Below are 23118 nucleotides of genomic sequence, written 5' to 3'. Positions count from 1 at the left end.
AGCCAAAGAGAGTCCCTGATATCCAAAAGACCAAAAAAACCAAATGTGAGAGCAGTGGCCTGCTGTGACCGGCAGGCAGGAGGCAGCATCAGCCAATCAGTTGTAAGGACACACTGATATGGACACATAAGTGGGTGTGCTAATGAATATTCTGCACACGTCTAAGTCAGAAGCTGCAATAAGACTGGTCAGTTACAATGCTGGGAATCAACTGTAACATCATAGACATTCATTGAATTAATTCAGAAATCAATTTGAAGATGACATTATTTCAGGTGTCAAACAATCATTTAACATGAGTACCCTCCTCCCTCACTGTAACGTACAGCACACTGAAATGAGTGTATTTAATAATTAGGATTTAATAATACATTAATTTCTACATTTACATGTATATATCAGTAAGCCAGTAATGTCTTAAGAGGTATCTGTGGGCTGAGGATGAATTTTCCAGATTTCGACAGATAAATGAGAAGTGAGTGCTGGGTGACTAGTCACATCGGATCAAAGCGGTCCAGATGACGTGCACGGTTTGCATGACCAGGTCATTCACTGCACCAAAGACCACAAAGTGTCTTGAAATGAATCTTGGCAGCCACGCAGAGACGTAATGTGTGAAAATACATTAATATTGATGCAGTCAAAGCAAAAAGGAGTAGATGCACTATAGAAACCTTACATTGTGAGAGATGGCAGTGAAATGTGCCCAGTGAAGGTCGGTTGGTTGTCTTGACTCTTCTGCTTTGTACACTCCAGGTGATGACTATGTGACCTTCCTGAGATAAAGCTGTAGGGTAGGGGTATTTTCAAAAAGGGGTAATTTTTTAATTGTAGGGGTATTTTCTTGGAAGGTAAATCTTAGTCTTGAATGAACTGTAATGTCATTGGGTAAAATAGACAAAAGCATCCATCATGAGTTTTTTCTCTTAACATATGACTGTTAATATGTATTTTAAAGGTGTACGATTTCTGCTCCTCTGATGTTACCAATCACAAATGTAAAAATTTTGACTTTTTATTAAACTGCAGGATTCTTGAACACACCCCTCATTTGCCATTGGCCAGTGAAACTGATAGCCACGCCCCAAATGCACAACATGGTTTGAGACCATGCACTGAACAAAATTAATATAATTTCAGTTTATAAAAGTACCAGTCAATAGTTAGGAATAATTAAGTTTTTTTATATATATGTTTTATAAGTCTCTTATGCTCACCTATATGGCAACAAGGTTGCATCTGATTGAAATACAGTAAAAACTGTAATATAGTGAAATATTGTTACAATTTAAAAGGACTGTTTTCTATTTTAATATATTTTAAAATGTAATTGATTCAAAGCTGAAATGTCAGCATCATTACTCCAGTCTTCAGTGTCACATGATCCTAATATGCTGATTTGGTGCTCAAGAAACATTTTGTATCATTATTATCAACAGTTGTGCTGCTTACTATTTTTGTGGAAACTGTTATGCCCTACCATTCAAAGGATTATAGTTAAGTAAGAAGAAATTAAAAAAGGAAAAGAGAAAAAATATTTAGCAAGGAAATCTTACTGGTTTTCCTGTATTTTTGATCAAATAAATGCAGCCTCGGTGAGCATAAGATACTTCTTTCAAAAACATTTTTTGAAATCATAACATACTGTACTTCAAACTTTTTATCGGTAGTTTACAGTGTTTACCTTATGAATTTCTTATATACGAGATTCTTTATGCTTTGTAATATAGGCTATCCATGCTGTAAACAGCTTTAAAAATAAATGATTGCTGTCGCTACTTTATTATAATTGTCAACGTTTTTCAGGTGTATTTGCACAAATACAGTCACGCAGGGTCTGGTTTTAATTGTGTCTTGGAGCAGCTTCTTTCTCTCTCTCCTCTGGAGATCTCATTATGGTTTCTGCAAGCTGTTCGGCCTCAGCAGTTGTCGCACATGCTCATCATTATAACACGGCTTTGCTCACTGATCTGAGAACAGTTGTGCTGGACCACCTACAGTGTCTAAAATTATGTTGAAAGTGCTCAGTCGAGATCAGTGCATAGAGGCACCTCCTCACATATATTGTTCAGATTTACTCGTATTATATTCACATCAAATGAGTGACAACTATGTAGCTACAGCCAGTGTAGTTTATAAGAGACCTCTTGATTCACTTCCTATTTTGCCAACAACAGCATCATCTCACTTCTGTTTTATTCCCACCAGACCTCTAAAGCCAACACTTACAAAAAAGTACTACGGTAATGTAATGGTTTCCGATGATAACACCAAAAATATATCTTCGACATATACAGTGGTACTGAATGATTAACATATTCATGTACTATGGCATTTACATTGACATGTACTTTGGGGATACCATAATAATAATAATAATAATAATAACACACACACACACACACACACACACACACACGTTGGTTTTTGTGGTTTATGGGGACTCTCCATAGGCGTAATGGTTTCTATACTGAACAAACTGTGTGTGCTATTGCCCTACACCAACCCTACACCTAAACTTAGCCCTCACAGGAGACTTTGTGCATTTTTAGATTTTCAAGCCTTTTGAATTACGGGGACATAGGCAGTGTCCTCATAAACCACCTTCATATTGTAATACCTCTGTCATACCCATGTCATTATACAAATTTGTGTCCTCATAAACCACATAAACACACACACACACACTATAACACACACACACACACACTCTCTCTCTCACACACACACACACACACACACACACACAGTCAAACCAAAATGTATTCAGACACCTTCAATATTTCTCACATTATCACAGTTTATTTAGAAATTGGTAATAACATGACAAGAACTCAGAGTTAAACTGTCAGATCAAATTCTTCTTGATCATGTCAGATATCTTTGATAGAAAGGTATGTAATGAATTAAGTTGAATAGCTGTCAGCTGTTAAATTTAAGTACACAATTAGATAATACCAATTTAGGTTAAACCAATTACCAACAAATTCTTCATTTAGTAACAAAATTAATACTTTTACTTAACTTTTAGCTTTTACTTAAGGATATTAATATTATTAGCAAGGATATTAATCTAATTCATTCATTAATGAATAATGAAAAAAATGGTTTCCATTGAAAAAATATTAAATTTAATTAAAAGAAAAATTAAAACCATAATTAATAATTTAGCACCCATAATATTTACGCACCAAATCAACATATTGTATTTCAGTAAATCTGATTTCTGGAAGATATATGTGATTTCATGACTATTCTGGATATCATACCATATATCACTGCCCTAGCAACAACCCACTATATAGAGAAAAAAAAAAAAAAAAAAAACTTGGGTTCAGCAACATGCTTTCTATCTTGATCAGACTTTTTGCAGTCAGTACCTCAGGAAAAGTATTCTTGGGAAGGTGTCCTCGTGACCTGCTTCTCTACTTCTTCTCATTCCCATCCTGCCTTCCTCTTCAAAGCTCCCCATTACTCTGTCCCGCCATCCATCCTGAGTGTCAGAGGAAAGAATGGAAGGGATAATGTGAGTCATACATCAGTTTCCACTCTCCTGGTTGGTGAGGGGGGCTGCTCTTGTCAAAGGCTTGAACCTGTAACTCCTCTTTGTCTAAATTGAAAGCTGTCTCTCTCCTCTTGTGTCCTCTGGGTGTTTAACAACTCTAGGAGTGAAAACATTAACATTTTACAACTTCTACTTTTATCCTGCAAGGCCAGACTACACAACACATTTGTTTTCTCTCTCTCTCATTTTAACATGAAAGAGATGTTGTTATGGAGGCACTAGCTGTCTGAAGACATTCACAATCATAAGGTACACATATCTCGTCTGACAGAGTCCAGATAAAAGCAGAGGCATTTATTTTGCTTTGTTTTAGACACAACGAGACTTAATGTGACATTTTTGGAATTTGATTAATGAATCATTGTTATCGCAATTTAGCAGACATGTTGGTCCCTTGTGAGATTATTACCAGGATGGTCTTTCAGAGAAGCCTTGGTTTCAATTTGGCATTCACCCTATGCATTAAATAATTTTTATTATTAAATAAATATTTTAATATTATTAAAAAAGCATTTTAAATAAATGAATAAATGATTGGTTATTGGTAAAACGTTTATTATATTATATTATATTATCTACTATTATATAATAATATTTGTGATTAGCTGTAATATTGATGATATGAATAGAACACATATTCCTGAATTAGCATGACTGGAGCATGACTTTTATATTTATATAAAATATTTACAAACATACAAACAAATAAATGATTGATCATTGGTAAAACCTATTTTATATCTACTACAATATAATAAAATATTTGTAAATAAATACATATATAGACAAATAGGATGATTATTGGTTAAATGTATTAACATTTATATCATATAAATAAATAAATATTTTTAAATAAATGATTAAATGACTTGATAAAACATTGATGATATCTACTTCAATATAACATAATATAGTATCTACAAGTGTTCTAGACAGAATACATACGTATTTCTGAATAAGCATCTACAGTATGGAGAATTTTTGAAACCAAATGATTTAGTTGATCCCACCAACTAAACCCTGCTCCCTTTGTGCTGTGGAGCCAAACTCCTTATACAAACCTGAAGGCAGAAAAGGAAGAGAGTGTCTTCTGTTTGGCTGAGTTTTTAATTGGCTAGAAAAAAAAAAAAAAAAGATTTGCTGGCCACCCAACTCTTTGTTGTTTACAGAGACTATGGCTGTCACAGAGACTGGGGGGAATTCTCAAGACACCTATTTCAGTGATATCTGTCAGGTAGCAGGAACATTTTCTGCGTGGTATTCAAAAAAAGCACCTATTAAATAGCTTTTTCTATCACAGTTTAATGTGCAGAGACAAGTCTAAGTAAGCCTTTGGTAGGCTGATTTCCCCAAAGACTGTAAACACTGTGACTCCGCAGAGCTTTCAAAACATGCTGTGCTTGTTTGCTGCTTTTCCACTTGTCAACTCATGAATCAGCCAATGGTGCGAATATTAATATGAGCTTTTTTCACATTACAAAAAGGGCAGTAGGAGTGTTTTGGAAACCTATTTTCCATCCATCCATCCATCCATCCATCCATCCATCCAGACAAATAAAATCAACTTCACTTAAACTGCAACAATACCTACCATTTAAAAGTTCCGGTATAGTTTTTTTTTTTTTTTGTTATGTTTAGAGAGAAGACCCTTATGCTCACCAAGGCTGCATTTCTTTGATCAAAAATACAGTAATATTGTAAAATAATGCAATTTAATGTTAAAAAAAGATTGTGCTGCTTAAGTTTGTGGTGATTCTTTTTTCAGAATTCTTTGATGAATAGAATGTTCAAAAGAACATATTTAAAATAAATGCTGTTCTTTTGAACTTTAATATATAGCCTATATACATTTTTGAAGACAAGTGGATACAGACTCACAAAACAACTCTCTTAAAAATAAAGGTGCTCCACGATGCCAAAGAAGAACCTTTTTGTCTAAATGGTTCCATAAAGAACCTTTAACATCTGAAGAACCTTTCTGTTTCACAAAAGGTTCTTTGTGGCGAAAGAAGGTTCTTCAGATTATAAAAAGGTAAAAAAGAGATGGTTCTTTAAAAAGCCTTTGACTGAATGGTTCTTTGTGGAACCAAAAATGGTCCTTCTATGGCATTGCTGTGAGGAACCTTTTAAGCACATTTATTTTTAAGAGTGAAGTTTCTAAATAATCAAAGCAAACAATAACATGCAGCAAAAAGTGTGAATAAAGCTGGCATATTACAAAATTATGCAACCATATTCATTTGAAATGCTCAAATCTCTGAATAAATATGTAAATATTACAAGGTCTTTCAATATTTGGATCAATACAAATACAACAAAAGCATCCTAAGTATAATTAACTTGTAAATTAAAGCTTGAAGTATTAATTGCATCCGTTATATTAATTCAACTACAAAATCCTGTTATTAGTGTATACGAGCATCACCAGCTCTCCCACTACTGGCTCAGAGCGCAGAGCTAAGCAAGTCTACTGCATTAGCTGGTCGTCTTGGAGGAAGCAGATTGTGGAATGATTCATAGATGCGTGCTCGCTGTGCGTTTCCTCCTATGACTTCATCTCTGAACCACAGCATGTGCAAAAAGCATAAGCAAAAACACAAGCACCCCAGCCAGCAAATATATTTCTCCTATTTGTTTCATTGCACCACATGCCTGCTATGGGTGAATTTGCAGCGACAGCGTTTGTTGGGTCTCCAGTGTGGTTTTAAATGAGATCTTCCCCTTGTAGATGCGTGAAGGGAGAAGACGCTTGTTTTTGAAGCCTGGCTGAGCAGGTTTCTGCAATCTCTCTTAGTAAACACCCTGGAAAACAAATTAAAAAATGCCTTGAGAACACACATGTGGTCATATAAGAAGTGCTTACAGTTGGATGGCTTCTTCCAAGTGTTTCTGCCGTTGTCAGGCATTGCGCTCTCTCTCTCTCAGGGCTATATGAGCAATAAAGACTTGAGAGGAAAGAAATGGAGTGGCTTTCACAGCAGATGAGAGAGTAAAAAATGAGTGAATGCATCAATGAAGTGCAGTAACATTTATTTTCGAGAGTTGTGAGCTTGGGTTTGCTTCAAAGAAAAGGAGAAGCTGCACACTGAGTTTGATCGCTTTGAGAAGCATTCAGTGCTCTAGTGATGAGTTGTGTGGTTTGTAATGATTAGATTGTACATCCTGTGGTGACAGAGTGTGGAAATGCAAAGCTTAACTCTGGTTGTCCTTTCTTTTTCTCAACTAGTTTCTCAGGACTCCAGACATAGAGCTTCAGAAAAATAACCTGTGGAGGCACAAAAGTTAACAGGAAATCAAACTTCATGTGTCTACTTTTTTTTTCTTTTTCTAAAAGAATACATTCCTGGTCTTAGTTTGAACAATTTATCAGTGCAAAGCCCAATCTTTCATAATTTCATAAAAACTTAAATTATATAATTCTTTTAGCCTAGTCCCTCTCTTACACGCCGATCCATCTTACACTCTTAAAAATATAAGTTATTTATTGGCACTGATTTGGAGAAATGTAGCATTCCATCATTTGCTCAGCAATGGATCCTTTGGAGTGAATGGGTGCCGTCAGAATGAGAGTCCAAACAGCTGATAAAACAATAACCCACATCACTCCAGTCCAGCAATTAACATCTTGTGAAGTGAAAAGCTCCATGTTTGTAAGACACAAATCCATTAAGACGTTATATTTTAAATATGCACAGACCAAGCACCGTTTATTAGCTAAAACTGTCAAATGAGATCACTTTTTTACTGGAGAAAGCAATACTCATGTTTTAGTTATGTTAATTGATGCACTGGAATCATGTGAATCACTTGTGATGTTTTTTATCAGCTGTTTGGACTCGCATTCTGACGGCACCCATTCACTGCAGAGGATGCATTGGCGAGCAAGTGATGCAATGCTACATTTTCAAGCTGAACTATTTTTTTAACATCTATTAAACATTTGCCATTGCACAAAAGGTTCTTTAAAATGGAAAAAAGTTCTTAAAATTCTTAAAATAATTCATAGAACGGTTCCCAAAATTGTTCTTCTGTGACATTTCTACAAAAACCCCTTTTGTAACCTTTATTTTTTTAGTGTACTTTTTTTCAATTTCCAATGCATAACTTCAAGTCCTATTTACAAAATCACATTATTTAAATACAACAGGTTTCAAATGTTTTCACCTTGACTTTGCTAGAAAATATCACCTTTCATTGCTTGTGATGTCATCGATCCTACAATATAAATCAACACAGATCATTTTACTGGAGTGATTTTCACATGAATTAAATCACACAACATTGTACAAAAGAAAAGAAAACTTGTTTTTATTGTTTCGATCTTCCTGGATTATAACATTTTGAGTATTTTACAACGTGTTTCTACAATAAGACCTTAACATTATATTCATATTTTAATTAATTTAAAATCAAATATTTTGTACATGCTTAGGGAGGAACATTCCCTGGTCTGATGGCATAAGGATGGAGAAAGGCACATGAGTTCTTGAGTGAACACATGGTTTTGTTGTGCATTAGCAATTAAGTCTGTAAATCAAGGAAAGAAAAAAACTCGATAGCTAAAAGAGCTGAAACTATTGTGTCAGATTAAAGTCTATACTACTTTTTTGTTATTGTTGTGTAGCACTTGGGATACCCATTTAAAGTTTCAAAGTGGATATTCAATTATCCAAAGCAATTCACAGCCTGAAGAAATAAGTGCTGATATGGCAATTGATAAGAAGTAAAACTCGAGACTTTGCTCAGAGGGGGTTTGCAACTTTCGCTTCCTCCCTCTTTGTTTATCTGCAACTCTTTTGAATATTTCTCTCGATATTTCACCAAGACAGCTCATCAGAATTCCACTCGGGAACACAAGTACGCTGCAGTAAACTGGGAGTCTGTACAGAGGACTTGCAATGAGCAAGTCCTTCTCCCCTGATGACGGCCTTCTGCTTTATCTGCTCACTCAAAAGTAAACTCATCCAAAGATAATATTTCACCTTTAGACGTCTATATCGAAAGCGTTTCACCCCGAAAGAGAGTTCTTCTTGTCTGTCTCAACCCCAGACTCAGGCTTTGTGTCTATGGCTGCTCTCCAGCTCAGGGAGGATATGTTCCTCAGTGTCTGGGGTGTTTTATCCAGTTCCGAATCATCCATTTCTGTCCTGAGCAGCGCTGGACGACCAGCCGCAGGCCAAAGTTTGCATCTTTTGACATTTCAACCTCCAAACAACTTCCCGTGTCTCGACTTATGATGGGTCCATTCTAACAAAAACATATTTAAGAACAGCTGTAAATAGACTTGGCATCACACACTACCTACAACAAATTTTTTTGGTTACGCTTTATTTTAAGGTGTCCTTGTTACAGTGCAATTATAGATATAAGTACTGCATAATATTAATTAACTACATGTACTTACTATAGGGCTAGGGTTAGGATGAGGGTATGGTTTAGGGTTAGTTGCATGTAATTATGTATAATTTATTGTTATGATAATAGTGTGTACATGTAACGCTTAACAAGGACACGGAAAATAAAGTGTTACCAGATTTTTTGATTATTCAGCAAGTACTGTATGTATTAAATTGTTGCATTAAGTGACAGCAAGACATACTTATTGTTAGAAAAATATTTATATTTCAAATAAATGCTGTTCTTTGGAACTTCATACAAGAATGTCCCAAAAATATGTATCACAGTATTTTTTGATCAAATAAGTGTAGCCTTGGTAAGCATAAGACAACTCTTTCAAAACTAACTAAATAAATCCTAATAATAATAATAATATTAAATAACTAATCTTACAGACCCAAACATTGGTGTACATTAATACAATATATCTTAAAGGTGCTTTTGTAAAAGAAGAATCCAATTTAAAATATCTGATGTTTGTTTTTAAAAGTAATTGCCTCAAGTGGAGAATGAAATATTAATACGAAGTGTTTAGGAATCTAATAAATACATTGTTTCGTTTGAGTGTATTCACTTACCTGAGTAAAATCCCAGAGCCTCTGGGAGGACCTGGTGACAGCATCACATTTTTTCAAGCTCGGAGTCCTGCCTCTTCCATCATCCACCAGGCATTTTGTGTCAGGCAGAAACGTAGTAGACCCCAGGGGTCCCAACTGCAATAAGCCCTCAGTGGTGTACCTCGCCAGCTGAAATAAAACACCAAGTTACAATGTGAGAAAGAGAAGTATGTCATATATAAAATGAAATGGAAGGTCTCGTCCTCCCACAAATGAAAATGCCATTATTGCTTTCACACCCTGATGTAATTCCACCTGTATGACTTTCTTTCTTCTGTGCAACAAAAAATTATATATTTAGAATATGCCTTAGTGTTTTTTTTTTGTCCATGCAATAAAAGTCAATGAGGTCCAATATTGTTTTGGACCCCAGTGGCTTTAATTTTATGCACAAAAACAGGCGTTTTCAAGGCATTGCTTCTGGGCAAAATCCAGTCCACAATCCATAATAACACTTCCTCCAGTGAAAATTCGATCCTCCGTTGTCCTGTCATATCACAATCCAACAACAACTTTGTTTCGATCTGTTTTGGAAGGTTTTCACTTGTAAAATGTGTTTAATCTGTGCATATTTCTCTCCAGATTCCGAAAAGGAGAAATCTGTATTATGGATAGAGAACTCATCTTAGACAGAAGGAACGGTTTCAAGTTAAAATTATTTCTCCAAATCTGATGAAGAAACAAACTCATCTACATCTTTGATATCCTGTGGATGAGTAAAATTCCAGCAAATTTTCATTTTTGGGTGAACTACTCCTTTAAGAACACTCCAACAGATATAGGCAGTACTTAGCTGTATGATTAAGAGCAGCAAGACACTGAAGTGTACACAAACTATCGAGAGAGATGGAAGTCTAGATAGCAGCTATCTATTACGGTAAGTACACGGCACTGAATAACACAGGTCAATAATTTAGCTGAAAGTCAATCTCTTAGATATCAGATCCCAAGGTCGGCACATCACAATGAAGTACAAGCTGACATTCAATGAAAATCAAGCTCGCTCTATGGAGTAAAGTTAATCTATAGAACCAAGGGTAATTGTCCAGTGACCAAGGTGAAAACAGCAGGAGGACAATAGCGTGAGCTCATCTTCATGCGTACCGTAATGTGATTCCAGCTCTCATAGCGGCCATGCATTCACTGAGATGATGTACCACACAGACACGCTCACAGAGGACAAAGGATTTTTCAGTAAAGCAATGACAAGTAGGCACACTGTTTGAATACATGGCAATCAAACTGAATAAAAACTAAATTCAAGAATGATCATTATAAATAAATCATAATTATAATTATAAATAATTAATAAATGATCAAAGAGTTCTTCAAACTCGCACAGCAATAAACAAAACACTTGCATTGAATTTGCAAAGCTTTAACCAATATTTGTAATATTAATAAATACATGAAAATAAATCAATGTAATGGTTGATTATTACTAGGGCTTCGATGACACAGCGGCCATGAATCATTCCTGTTTTTAATTTGTGGTTATGCAAGGAGACGAAAAAAGTGGGGGGAAAAATGAAGCTTAGCTGTATCATGTAAAACCAGCTTTTATTGTAATTTGATGATACAATGGGAATATACTTCAATTGCTTTATTTCCCTTAGGCCTGGATTATGGACTAAGACTCCCTTCTTGTCATTCCCTTACAAGATTTAGGAGGGAGGACGAGAGAACGAGGCGGAGAGAGAGAGAGACTGTATTTTAAATTGTTCAAAGGATCATGTCTCTATTGTGTATGAATGACAAGGGAAAGGTCAAATCACGCTGTCAAAGGTCACAGAAGGAGGAGAATTGTTTGATTATTCCACATCCGTTTAATGAATAAAAATGTCAGATGTCAAAGTCACATAAACTGATGACTATTTTGCAAGGGGAGGCAGTTATGAAAGGACAGGGCACAGAAACTGAGATACAATCTACAGGTAATTTCAACCTGAGCTGCTCTCTGTCTCCAGGCAATGGTGCAATGCACCACCGATGTGAAATTGACAACATGTGTTTCAATTACAAATCTAATTTAATTCTCACATTTCACATCAATATGCGCTTGTGATTTTTTTTTTCCCAGACCGCTGCATATGTCAATCTTGATAGGGTCATTTATCTTTACGAACGTGGCATATTCTTGGCTCCGTCCTTGCATTTGCAAGTAACAAGATTTTTGCTGTCTGCTTGGGATACAAATGTAATGTAAATGCAATGATGTAACCACAAGAAGATTGAGAACAAGATTGAGAGGTGTTTAGCTATGTATGTTTTCTATTGAAATATGTTTGTTTTTTCCTGTAATGCTGAAGCTGAATTTTCAGCGTCATTACTCCAGTCTTCAATGTCACATGATCCTTCACAAATCATTGCAATATACTGATTTGGTGATCATGAAATATATATTAATATTATCATCGATGTTAAAAACAGCTGTGCTGCTTAATATATTTGTAGAAACAGTGACACATTTTTTCAATATTGTTTGCTAAATTGAAAATTCAAAAGAATAGCGTTTAATTGAAATAAAAATATTTTGTAACAATGTAAAGTCTTTACTGTCACCTTTGATCAATTTAAAGGGGTCATATGATGCGATTTCAAGCTGTTTGTGTATATATAAGATCCGTAAAGTTACAAAGACTAAAGTCTCAAACCCAAAGATATATTCTTTATAAAGTCAAGACTTGTCTATGCCTTACTGAAACTCCTCATTCAACCCCCCCCCCCCCCCCCCCACACACAAATCTACGTCACTGTGTGGGACGATTTGCATAACACTACCCAAATGTTTATGCAAAGAAAGAAGGCGTAACTCTTATTCTCGCTGTAGTACTGTTGTCATGGAGACGCTGTGTGTTTCCAAATATGGTAAGGGACATAACATTTCCATCGCACACTTGAGGTATTCGGCCAATCACAACGCACTGGATAGCTGGCCAATCAGAGCACACCGTGCTTTTTAGAACGATAAGCTTTGTAAAAATCGGTGTGTTTTAGAAAGGCGGGGCAGAGAGGAACCACAATAATGTACGGTACGTGGAAAATAATGTTTTTTTTTTTTCCTTAAACCATGTAAACACATCGCATTACACCAAATAATGTTATTTTTAGCAACATCATATGACCCCTTTAATTAAAATTAAATAAAATTAACCTCTTAACTGACACCCGTTTACGTCACTATATTACATCATCATGATTACATCTAATCATGACAAACTACCGGTGTATATCGTTGGAAAGGTCTAAGACTTCTAAATTGATATTTTACCACTGTTTTGTTACAGGAGTTCTGATCTTTGTCACAAAAAGTCTTTTTTCATTGCCTTTTTCCCTATTAGAAATCATCAGAAAATATATATAAATTGAAAGCTTAAAATTAAAAATTCTTGTTAAAGACATTGCAATACATGGTACATCAAAATCATATTACAAAATATTTTCGTTCATGAATTATAACAGTGCACTTTCACGTCTATGTTCAAAAATGGGGGTGACATTTAAAGGGTTAAATTAAATTAAAAAGTATAAATTACAAAAAAAACACAAAAAAGTAAATATATAGAAAATTAAAGTAACTATATAAAGCAAACATAAAAAAAAAAAAAAAAAAAAAACTTACTGGCCTCAAACCTGTGATGTAATTATACTCTTAAAAATCTAGAAACACCAGAAAAAGAAAACCCATACTAACCTGTGATGACATGCCATGACATGGGTAGAGAATAGCCCTGTCGTCCTCCTCTGACCCCTGATCAAGGCAGTATCCGCTGGCTTTACTGTTTCGCACCTAAAAAATAAAAGAACATTAATAAACACAGGCAGGCAAATCATGATGCATGAAGAGTGAGCACACTGTGTAGCCTACTATTAAATTGCCCAGTGAATGTCAAACATAAATGCATGCACACATGCTTTGTCAAATCCATTTGAGAAATGACAACATCGACCGTCCATAAAACCTAATACTGGACAGAGGATGAGATATGTGGAATCTGTGGTATAGCAGGCATATTTTCAGAGACAAACTATTACAATATAGCTATAGATTGTCCGCCCCTGCAGTTCCAGAGATCAATGTAGAAATGCAGGTCTCCTTTTTTTCCTTTAACAAATTGAAAATACTGTAAGATTCCTCTTCTACTGAGATGTTAAATTCTAACACACGCACACACACACATCCCCTCCTACCCACACACTCTCCAAAGTTAATAAGGGCCTCATTAAATCTCATTATGAGGAAATTGGAGATAATCCCAAAGCTTGTTACACTGTTGCTATGGAAACCAATTATCTTTACATTTCTCCTGTATTACTGCAGTTTTTACCATTTGGTACAAAAATACAAACTGCAGTGTAATCACATGGATATATATATATATATATATATATATATATACAGTATATATATACATAAAGTTGTCCTTAGTGACCTTAGCAAGAATCATCAATAAATAATTAAATAAATATCCACCTTCAATTTATCACTTTAAGTTAAGTTAATTTAAGTTTTTCTGTTATTATCTCCCTTAGCATAAATTTGTCTTAGGCAATCAGGAGAGCAGATCAAACATACGACAATATACTTATTCAATTTAAATGTAATGTTTCCTTAATAGTTAATGGATTTTATTAAATGAACCACTATATACAGTACACACACACACACACACACACAGGCAAGGCAAGTTAATTTATACAGCACATTTCATACACAATGGTAATTCAAAGTGCTTTACATGAAAAAAAGTAAAATATTCATAAAAAAAATCACAACAATAAAAACAAGGAATTTAAAACCTGTTAGTGATGTGCACTTAACAGACACACACACACAAAAAATTCTCAAGCTTTGTTCAAACTCTTCCCCACTAAGTGAAAAAACCCTTCCAAAATACCTAACTATTCCACAACTTCACCCCCTACTTACTTTGAGAAACCAAACAAATAGAACCATCACAGCATTTCTTTACATAAAAAGAAGTAAAATAATCATAAAAAATTATCACAACAGTAAAACAAGGAATTTTTAAAACTTATAAAATTTAAAAAGAAAAAGAAAAAAAAAACTTTTAAAATGGTTTAAAAAATGTATTTAAAATTAATAAAAAAAATAAAAATAAAATAAATAGGAAAAAAAAAATAGAAAATGATTATACATAAAATACAGTGCAATCAGTTTGGACTTAGCACAGAGCTCATTCAACAAATGCACAGCTAAACAAATGAGTTTTGAGTCTGGATTTAAATGTGGCTAATGTTTCAGCACATCTGATCTCTTCTGGAAGCTGCTTCCAACTGTAGGCGGCATAATAGCTAAAAGCAGACTACCCTTATATATATATACACATACATACATACATACATACATACACACACACAGAGAGATAATATATATAGGTGGTATATACTTAGAATCTTTAGAAAGCTGCTAAAATTAATTATTACTTTAATATCTGACAAAAACCTGTAACAGAAGGAAAGATTCTTCACAGGATTATAGCGACATTAAACTAACAGTCTGTGAAAGGTGTTGTTGGTTTAAAAGGTGCATGAGGGGTTGGTTTGTCTTTATTACCTCTCCATAAGTGATGGTGTTATTGTAAATTCTCATCTCGGGATAGACATGCTCAAGGTACCAGCGAAAGTTCCTGCAGTTCATTTTCTTCCTCAGTGCTACACGCTCTGACACGTCTCCAAAATCCACTCCCGGGTTCTGGAACAACAGAAAGAGACTGCTAATTGTCATTTGGCAGGCATAGTTTTATGCAAAATAATTATATCTATCTGTCTGTCTGTCTGTCTGTATTATACTATACTATGCTAACTTTAATGGTGAGAATTGGTCCTTAAAAATAAAGTGTTACCAGACAGATATGATAGTTACGAATTTAGCCCACTAATTAAAGAACTGTTAATTTAGTGGCATTACATTTAACAACCTGCTGTTAACTTAACAGACCATTCAAGATTTTTATATACAGTTATGTAGCTTAGGACAGTCTGTTCTTGTAGTTCATATTAGTCATTTTGAATTTCATATTCACCATGTTCCATCATCAGACCATCGCTCATAAACAAAAGAGCTCTAATCCGTCTGAAAATTGCCAGGGAGAACAGGAGGAGTGCGTGTTTGCATTTATGTCAGTCATGGGAGACTGCAATTGTTCTTTCATTAGGAGCCGCTAACATGCTAATCATCTGTTTAATTACCAGCGCTAGCGAGTGGGCTCAAGTAAGCATGGAGAAGTGCTCAGTGGATTGAAGCAAAGAACTTCTAATGGTATTCAGAAACTCTCTGCTTACACGCTCAGAATCTTAAACTCAGTCTCTGATGCTCAAAAATTGTCTTGTTTTTCAGAGAACAGGACTATATTCAATGCATACAGAATGCAGTTTGTCCCATATCTGAGAGACTTACGCCCTAACAGTTGAGAACGCTTCAGTATTTATCTATATTTTTCACTGGGTTTGATGCTCTGTTAATTAAAATGTCTAAAATGCAAAGCACTTCCAATGGGAGCCTGTTCAACTTGAAATATTTATATACAGCCACAATTCTCTAATGTTTTAATTTGTCTTTGTAGAAGCTAAACTGATATGTGTTTAATCATGTGTAATAATTTATTATGACATTAAAATTCATTTATGTTTACAACAGATGCAATGAAGTCGTATGTCAGCAAGCACAAAAAATAAAAATAAAAATGTATTTCACATGCATTGTAGCACTTAATTCAGTCAAGCAATGACATTTTGATATACCTTTAGAGCTGCAAGCATACTGGGAGTATGTATACTGAAACAATTTTCACTCATAAATTGCTATTAATTAAAAAAAAAAATGCAAAGAAATTTTTGAAGTGAAAAAACTAAATATACTATATTTTTTTATATTTTTTACAGTGCACATCGTCCCACTTGCTAATATATGAAATAAAATATTTAACTTTACTTTAAACTATTTACTAACATAATCATTATTATCGATGCCTTTTATTAATAGATGTCTAATATAACTATTTTACAAATTATGGTCAGTGTTTAAGGAAATATTCATGTAGAATATTTTTGTAATGGAGAAGAATTCACATTATTTTCTGCATAAATCTGCCGTTTGGATACACAACTGTAATACTGTCAGCGTAAAGGACTACTTTTGCAGTTATGTCACTGCTTTATTTCATAAGTAAACATCACTATCATTACTGAGTACTGCAAGGCCAGTTATAAGCACAGTGAGGGTACGTTGTAATAGTACGTGTGTAATTGAACACTACTGCTTTATGAATAACTATTAATAATGTATACTTGGCCATTATGAACTTGTTTTCCTTTTTAAAACTCTGTGGAGATATCATTTTTAAGTGGTGAAGTATGTCATTCCATTTATTGACCAAGGCCATTCCTGAAACACTTCAGTGCAATTAAGCCTTTTAATAACTTAAGTGCTGGCTTTGGTTGAATTATCCTTTCAATACGCTGCTATTCATTTTAGCAAGAAAATAAGCCTCATGTTTACATACCAAGATTCTTAAAATGAAATGCATATTTTATTCATTATAATGCTTGATAATGCAAGATACGAGAGCTCCCTTCATAAAAACTGATGTAAAGCTTAATGTATTTACAGCATATCCTGGTATCACTTACTGTAAAGACAATGACTGTGGTATTTGTGTGCTGAGGACAACATTAAAACTGACTCAAGTTGCCAAACTTAATCTACAGCCACGTTCTGTGTATTGTGCCTCTCACAGAAGACACGCAAGTAAATTATTCAGGACAAAATTAATCACAGCAATCATTTTCCCTTAACCATTGGCTGTCTAGACTCAAGCAAATGAGGTTTGGTGATGGATAAAACTTGCACTCACATTCATGGGGATATTCCAGGCCATGTAGACGTGGGACTTAAACTCATCCATCCAAACTTCTGCTGCCCGCAGCGCATTCCGCTTGGCATAGTAGTCAATGTCATTGTTGTACGGTTTCTTTGTGCGTTCGATGTGAGCTACTCGAGCACATGGGAGAACCTCCATACTGCCGCCACACTGCCACACCTGCAGACAGAGACGGTAAATAACAGTGAAAAATAAAACAGTAAAAACATTTTTTTCTGTTCTTATGAAAGCCCATTTCCAACAGGGAATTTAAAAATATTTTACAATTTTTACTTTTTTGTCTCAAAGTACTAGAAAAAAGTCTGCAAGATCTGAATTCAGAAATGCAAGATCGCTATTCTGAGAAAAATAAGTCTGAATTGTGACATATAAAAACACAATTGTGAGAAAAAGTCACAGTTACCTTTTTTTTTACATCCTTAAAACTGAAGACTTTTTTCCTCACAAATGCGACTTTATCTCTCACAATTTAAACTTTTCTGCTCAGAATTGCAAGTTAACATCTCGTTATTCTGAGTTCATATTTTGCAAATGTGAGATACAAACTCAGAATTGTGAGATCAAAATGGCAATTGCCATTATTTTTGTATCCTATGGTGGAAACAAGCTTCAATAGGTTCTAGTATGTGCAAAAGTGATACTAAGGTGTCCATCATTAAATAATACAGGTAGTTAAATATAATTTGAAATCTTTTTATGCCTATATTTGCTCATTTCTTGCTATGCTGACTGTGAGAGTAAGCATTTAAACTATAACAAATTATGTGCAATTTACAGCATATGAAAAAAAAATCACTCGGTCAAATGTATTGCCATCTAAATATTCTCAGCCAAACATCAGATTGAGCTCAAAAAAATGAATTGCTTTTTATTTAGGGCGCCTCAACTCGCCCGTTGAGATTTTCCCTCTTCATAATAGAAAGTGTGTGAGCTTGCCTGATACAGCAATTAAGTGTTAAGGGCCATTAGTTTGTGCTGAGATGAGAGAAACAGGGGATGATAAATGAATGGGCATGTGGAAGAACGAGTGCAAATATGTTCTTCCCCTGAGACCCACCACCAGTCACACTATTATGCTGACTCTGTGTGTCTGCCTCCACATCATACAAAAATATATGAAAAAACAGGCAGTGAGTGTATGCCATTATAAAGCAGAGCCAGTCTGCTGCTGCAATGATGACAAGGGCACTAGAAAGTTCAAGGAAACCTTGCTCAAACTGCATGGCTGCTGGAGAATAGATACAGAAGGTCTACTGCCCTGAAAGGCCAGAGACTTGCAAATGGACATATGTAGATTAATAATCGGCTATTAACAATACAGGTGGATAGCTTTGAAAATATTATGTATGGCACTGGATATGGCATCCTTGAAATATGTAAGAGAACAACAAAAGCAGCCTCCATTCTACACCTTTTAGCACTTAACTGAGGATTCTTGCACCAAAGAGTGATAATTTAATAAAATAAGGCTTTTATTTAGCAAGGATGCATTAAATTGATCAACAGTAAAGACTTTATTTAAAACATTACTACAAAACATTTCTATTTGCAATTCTTTGGAACTTTCTATAAAATAAAAAATAAAATCACAAAAAATAGTAAGCAGAATAACTGTTTTCAACATTCATAATAATAATGTTATGCCAAATCATCACATTAAAATGATTTCTGAAGGATCATGTGACACCACTGCAAATTCAGCTTTACCATTATAGTAGCCTATTAACTGCATTTTAAAATATGTTAAAACAGAAAACAGTTATTTTAAATTGTAACAATATTTTTTTTATGTACATTTGATCAAACAAATGCAACATTGGTGAGCGTAAGCTACTTTTTTCATAAACATTTAAAAAATTACCCACTCCAACTTTTGACAAAAGTCCTTTTAATAGTTCTCTCAATGAACAAACATCTTGTATTAATAGAAATAACATATCTGTGAATATATGTTGCTTGAAAACCGTATTCAGTCAGAACACAAAACTAATTCTGAATACTCTGCTTTTTGAAACTAGATGATGTTGAAAACAGGGACACCAAATTAATATTTTACATTAAAAGAAGCTAATAAAAGGAGAACTCAAAAGCACAAACACATAAAGGAAATAATGAACACCTAGAATGAATCAAGACATGAAATAGGAGTAAATAATAAAGACATCTGTGCATCTTTGGTGGCTTTATACAGTACTTGAGAGCTACAAGCAGAAGTGCGCTGCCTCCCTTCTGCACACCTTCGCTTTGAGAGCTAGCGGTCCTCTATCTTCCACTAACATTACCGTGACATTAATGGAACTAGCTATGCATTCACTGACTTTCATTAGCTGTGAAAATACTTTCAACTTCAGCCTCACTAATCCATAGTGCAACCTTGGTGTACAAAATCAATCTCAGAGTAGTAGAGTTCTGTTAGGGTCTCACTGCCAGACGACACATGCTGCAGGTCTACCTTTTTCCTCCTCTCTCACTCTACAGTGAATACTCCATTGTGTGCTTTGTTCAAGCTCAATAAAAGCCTACTTTCAGTCACGGAACAGACAAAAGACAACAATTTAACTTTTTAGCCCTCGGTGTTTGGATTAGAGTTGAGTAAAGAGACTGCCCACTCTCTGAGAAAGAACCTGCGTTAAACACCGAAATGCAAGTGTTACCAAAGACAATTAAAACCTGTATCTCTTTACATGATGATAAGGAACAATGCTGAGATCAAAACTTCAAAATACAATATATTACTAAATGTTGACTAAATCAGCACACCATTTTGATTGAACCAAAAATATTGATAACTTGTTCTGAGAGGCATATTAATTGTATTTGTCAAATAAAATGCTCGTTAGTACAAGAATGTTGCGATCCCTAAAGATAAAAATATCTTCATCTTCAGTGTTTCCACTGCTTTTGCCTGTACAAAATCTGTCAAGTGAGGTTTTATAGGCCTGTGATGTAAACTAAAGACTACGGACTAAAGACAAAAAAATCCTGAAATATCCTGTTTCAATAGGAAATACATTAATACAGGAACGAAATTACACATTATATATGATTTATTTTGCCAGTATGCATGATCAAAGATTTAAAGGGGTCATATGACATTGCTAAAAAGAACATTTCTTTGTGTATTTGGTGTAATGCAATGTGTTTATGTGCTTTAAGGTTCAAAAAACACATTATTTTCCACATACTGTACATTATTGTTGCTCCTCTATGCTCCGCCTTTCTGAAACGCATTGATTTTTACAAAGCTCACCGTACTGAGAAGCAAGGTGTGCTCTGATTGGCCAGCTATCCAGTGCGTTGTGATTGGCCGAATTCCTCAAGCGTGTAATGGAAATGTTACGCCCCTTAACATGTTGTGATGCCGTGTCCCGGCACGACTAGACAAAAACAATAAAACCCATTATAAACGAGGCATTTGTTGCATCCAATGGGGACATAATTACTGATTATAATGACTTATACTGTCTTTTTACGTGTTGCGTTGCATCGCGCCACGTAAACATTACCATGTCTGCATTTGTGATCGGAGAAACAATAAACAACAAGCACTACTCTACACTGCTCAAAACCCATGTTTGAATAGTTAGTGGAAAATGATTTAAATATGAGAATATTCTTACAGGCTGTGAGTCAGAAGCGCCAGACTGTCCTTGCAAAGTTGGAATTGCCCCACTTTATAGAAACAGCCTTTGTGCACAGCTGGCATTGTAGGCTACTCTCGCAGGTTCAGGACATAGTCCTCCTTAAAATGCGCTGCACACACTCTAATATTTGTGTTGAACTGTTCTGGAACAGTGTTGTAAAAACAACTTCTAGTTGTGTCCTCTTTTGGAATCCCAAATAAAGTACTTTCACTTTCACAATGAAATACAGCGTCTCCAGGACATGGCGCCGGTGGCAGCAACAATACTACAGCGAGAAGAAAAATCACGCCCTCTTTCTTTGTGTATATATTTGGGCGGTGTTATGCAAATCTTCTCACGCAGTGACGTAGACATGTGGGGGCGTGTTTGAATGAGCCGTTTTTGGAAGGCGTGGACAAGTCTTAACTTTTATAAAGAATATCTCTTTGGGTTTGAGTCTTTAGTTTTTACAACTTTAGGGATCTTATCTATGCATGAACAGCTTATAACACTCCAAAGAGAAAGGAAAACTTGAAATCGCATCATATGACCCCTTTAATATTCAGCTTGGCATGTAAAAAAAAAAAAAAAAAAAAAAGTATTAATTAAGGATTATTGGAGCATATTTTACAAAAAAATACTGTTACATGTTTAATTCTGCGTTACTTGCCATTTCTTTGTAGCTATTTGTGCAATTTACTAGCAATTTCTATGTGAAAACGGTTTCAAAGAAAACCTCACACCGTTTTTTTAGGCAAGTGTTTAAATAGAGTCATTGTAATGCTTTTCAGTGGCCTCTTTCTGACTGTGCTTTTACGCTTATTTCTGAATGACTGGATATCACTGAATGAATCTGAATGCATTGAGACAAAATATATTCTGAAAGATTGTATAGGCCCTTATTTCCATATATGTAGGATGTCCTCTATAAAAATAGTCTCGGTCACTGTTTAGATTTGACCTTCTTTGTGTACAATGATATTGTATAATCAAGAGACAGTGGGGCAGCATCATGCAGGTCACATTTCTGCAGGTTTCTTTCATAACATTAGTAAAACAAATCACTCTCTCTCTGGACTCAGGAGCCATGTTGATGAAATGATGATTGTTGAAGAGCACCGACAGAAACACATTTACCTCACGCTGAGAGGGAGGGATTGTCATTACTGAGTTACACTTTTTTTCCACCCGTAATTAAGTGGTCTGGAGAAGAGGCATCAAGGTCAAAAACTCAGGGCGAACAAGATGGTGGCAGTACAACTGCAAGGAGCACACTCTGACACAACTTATCTTTCATCATTGGGCATAATCAGTCAATACTGTCAAAGCCAGTGCTGTCCAAAGCCCTCAGATGAATATTATACAGTGTGTCATAAAAGATGTTGTTTTGACTTTTACTCAAGATGCCACTGGGTTCATATCAAACAATTTAACAAGCAACAATGAAAAGGTTAGTGGACAAATGACTAAAAATATATGATATGCTTTTGCAATGCCAGAATTTCTTCTTTTTTGCATTAAGATGCAATATTAAATTTTTGCATTAATTAACGAGGCCATAAAACACAAAGTATGAGTCACTTTGTCAAATATTTAAATGAAATATAATAAATGTAAATATATAATTAAACAAATACATAAAACTCTAACATAAAAAAGTACAAATACAAAGTAGAAATAAACATCTAAATAATCCACACAATATTAAACACAAAGCTAAGTGTTGTGAAAATATACACTAAAGTTCAAATTATTTTTGATAGAGGTCTTTATACTCACCAAGGCTGCATTTATTTGATCAAAAATACAGTAAAACAGTAATGAAATATGATTAAAATTTAAAATAATGGTTTTCTATTTAAATTCAGCATTCATTTTTTTTTTGGAAACTGATAAATCTTTTCAGGATCCTTTGATGAACAGAAAGTTTTATTTGAAATTATTATTATTTTTTGTATCAATGATTGTATCAATGCATGGCTCTTTATTTCCATTCTTCCATACTTTTCATC

The 23118-nt window shown here is 34.7% G+C and overlaps 1 protein-coding gene across 1 annotated transcript in view; it reads right to left on the bottom strand.

Moving 5' to 3' along the window:
- Window positions 1-7850: 7850 nt before the first annotated feature.
- LOC306871175 (polypeptide N-acetylgalactosaminyltransferase 9) overlaps window positions 7851-23118 on the bottom strand; it is an 83521-nt gene continuing 68253 nt past the window's right edge. Inside the window, exons 7-11 of the mRNA XM_079418941.1 lie at window positions 17457-17642; window positions 15158-15295; window positions 13274-13369; window positions 9541-9708; window positions 7851-8812 (exon numbers count right to left, since the gene is read on the bottom strand). Of these exons, the coding sequence (XP_079275067.1) occupies window positions 8666-8812; window positions 9541-9708; window positions 13274-13369; window positions 15158-15295; window positions 17457-17642 (735 nt within the window). The 3' untranslated portion in view covers window positions 7851-8665. The remainder of the gene's footprint in view (window positions 8813-9540; window positions 9709-13273; window positions 13370-15157; window positions 15296-17456; window positions 17643-23118) is intronic.

The sequence above is a fragment of the Barbus barbus genome (genome assembly GCF_936440315.1).
Source record: "Barbus barbus genome assembly, chromosome: 6".
Taxonomy (NCBI): Eukaryota; Metazoa; Chordata; class Actinopteri; order Cypriniformes; family Cyprinidae; genus Barbus; species Barbus barbus.
This window is presented reverse-complemented; position numbering and strand designations above follow the sequence as displayed.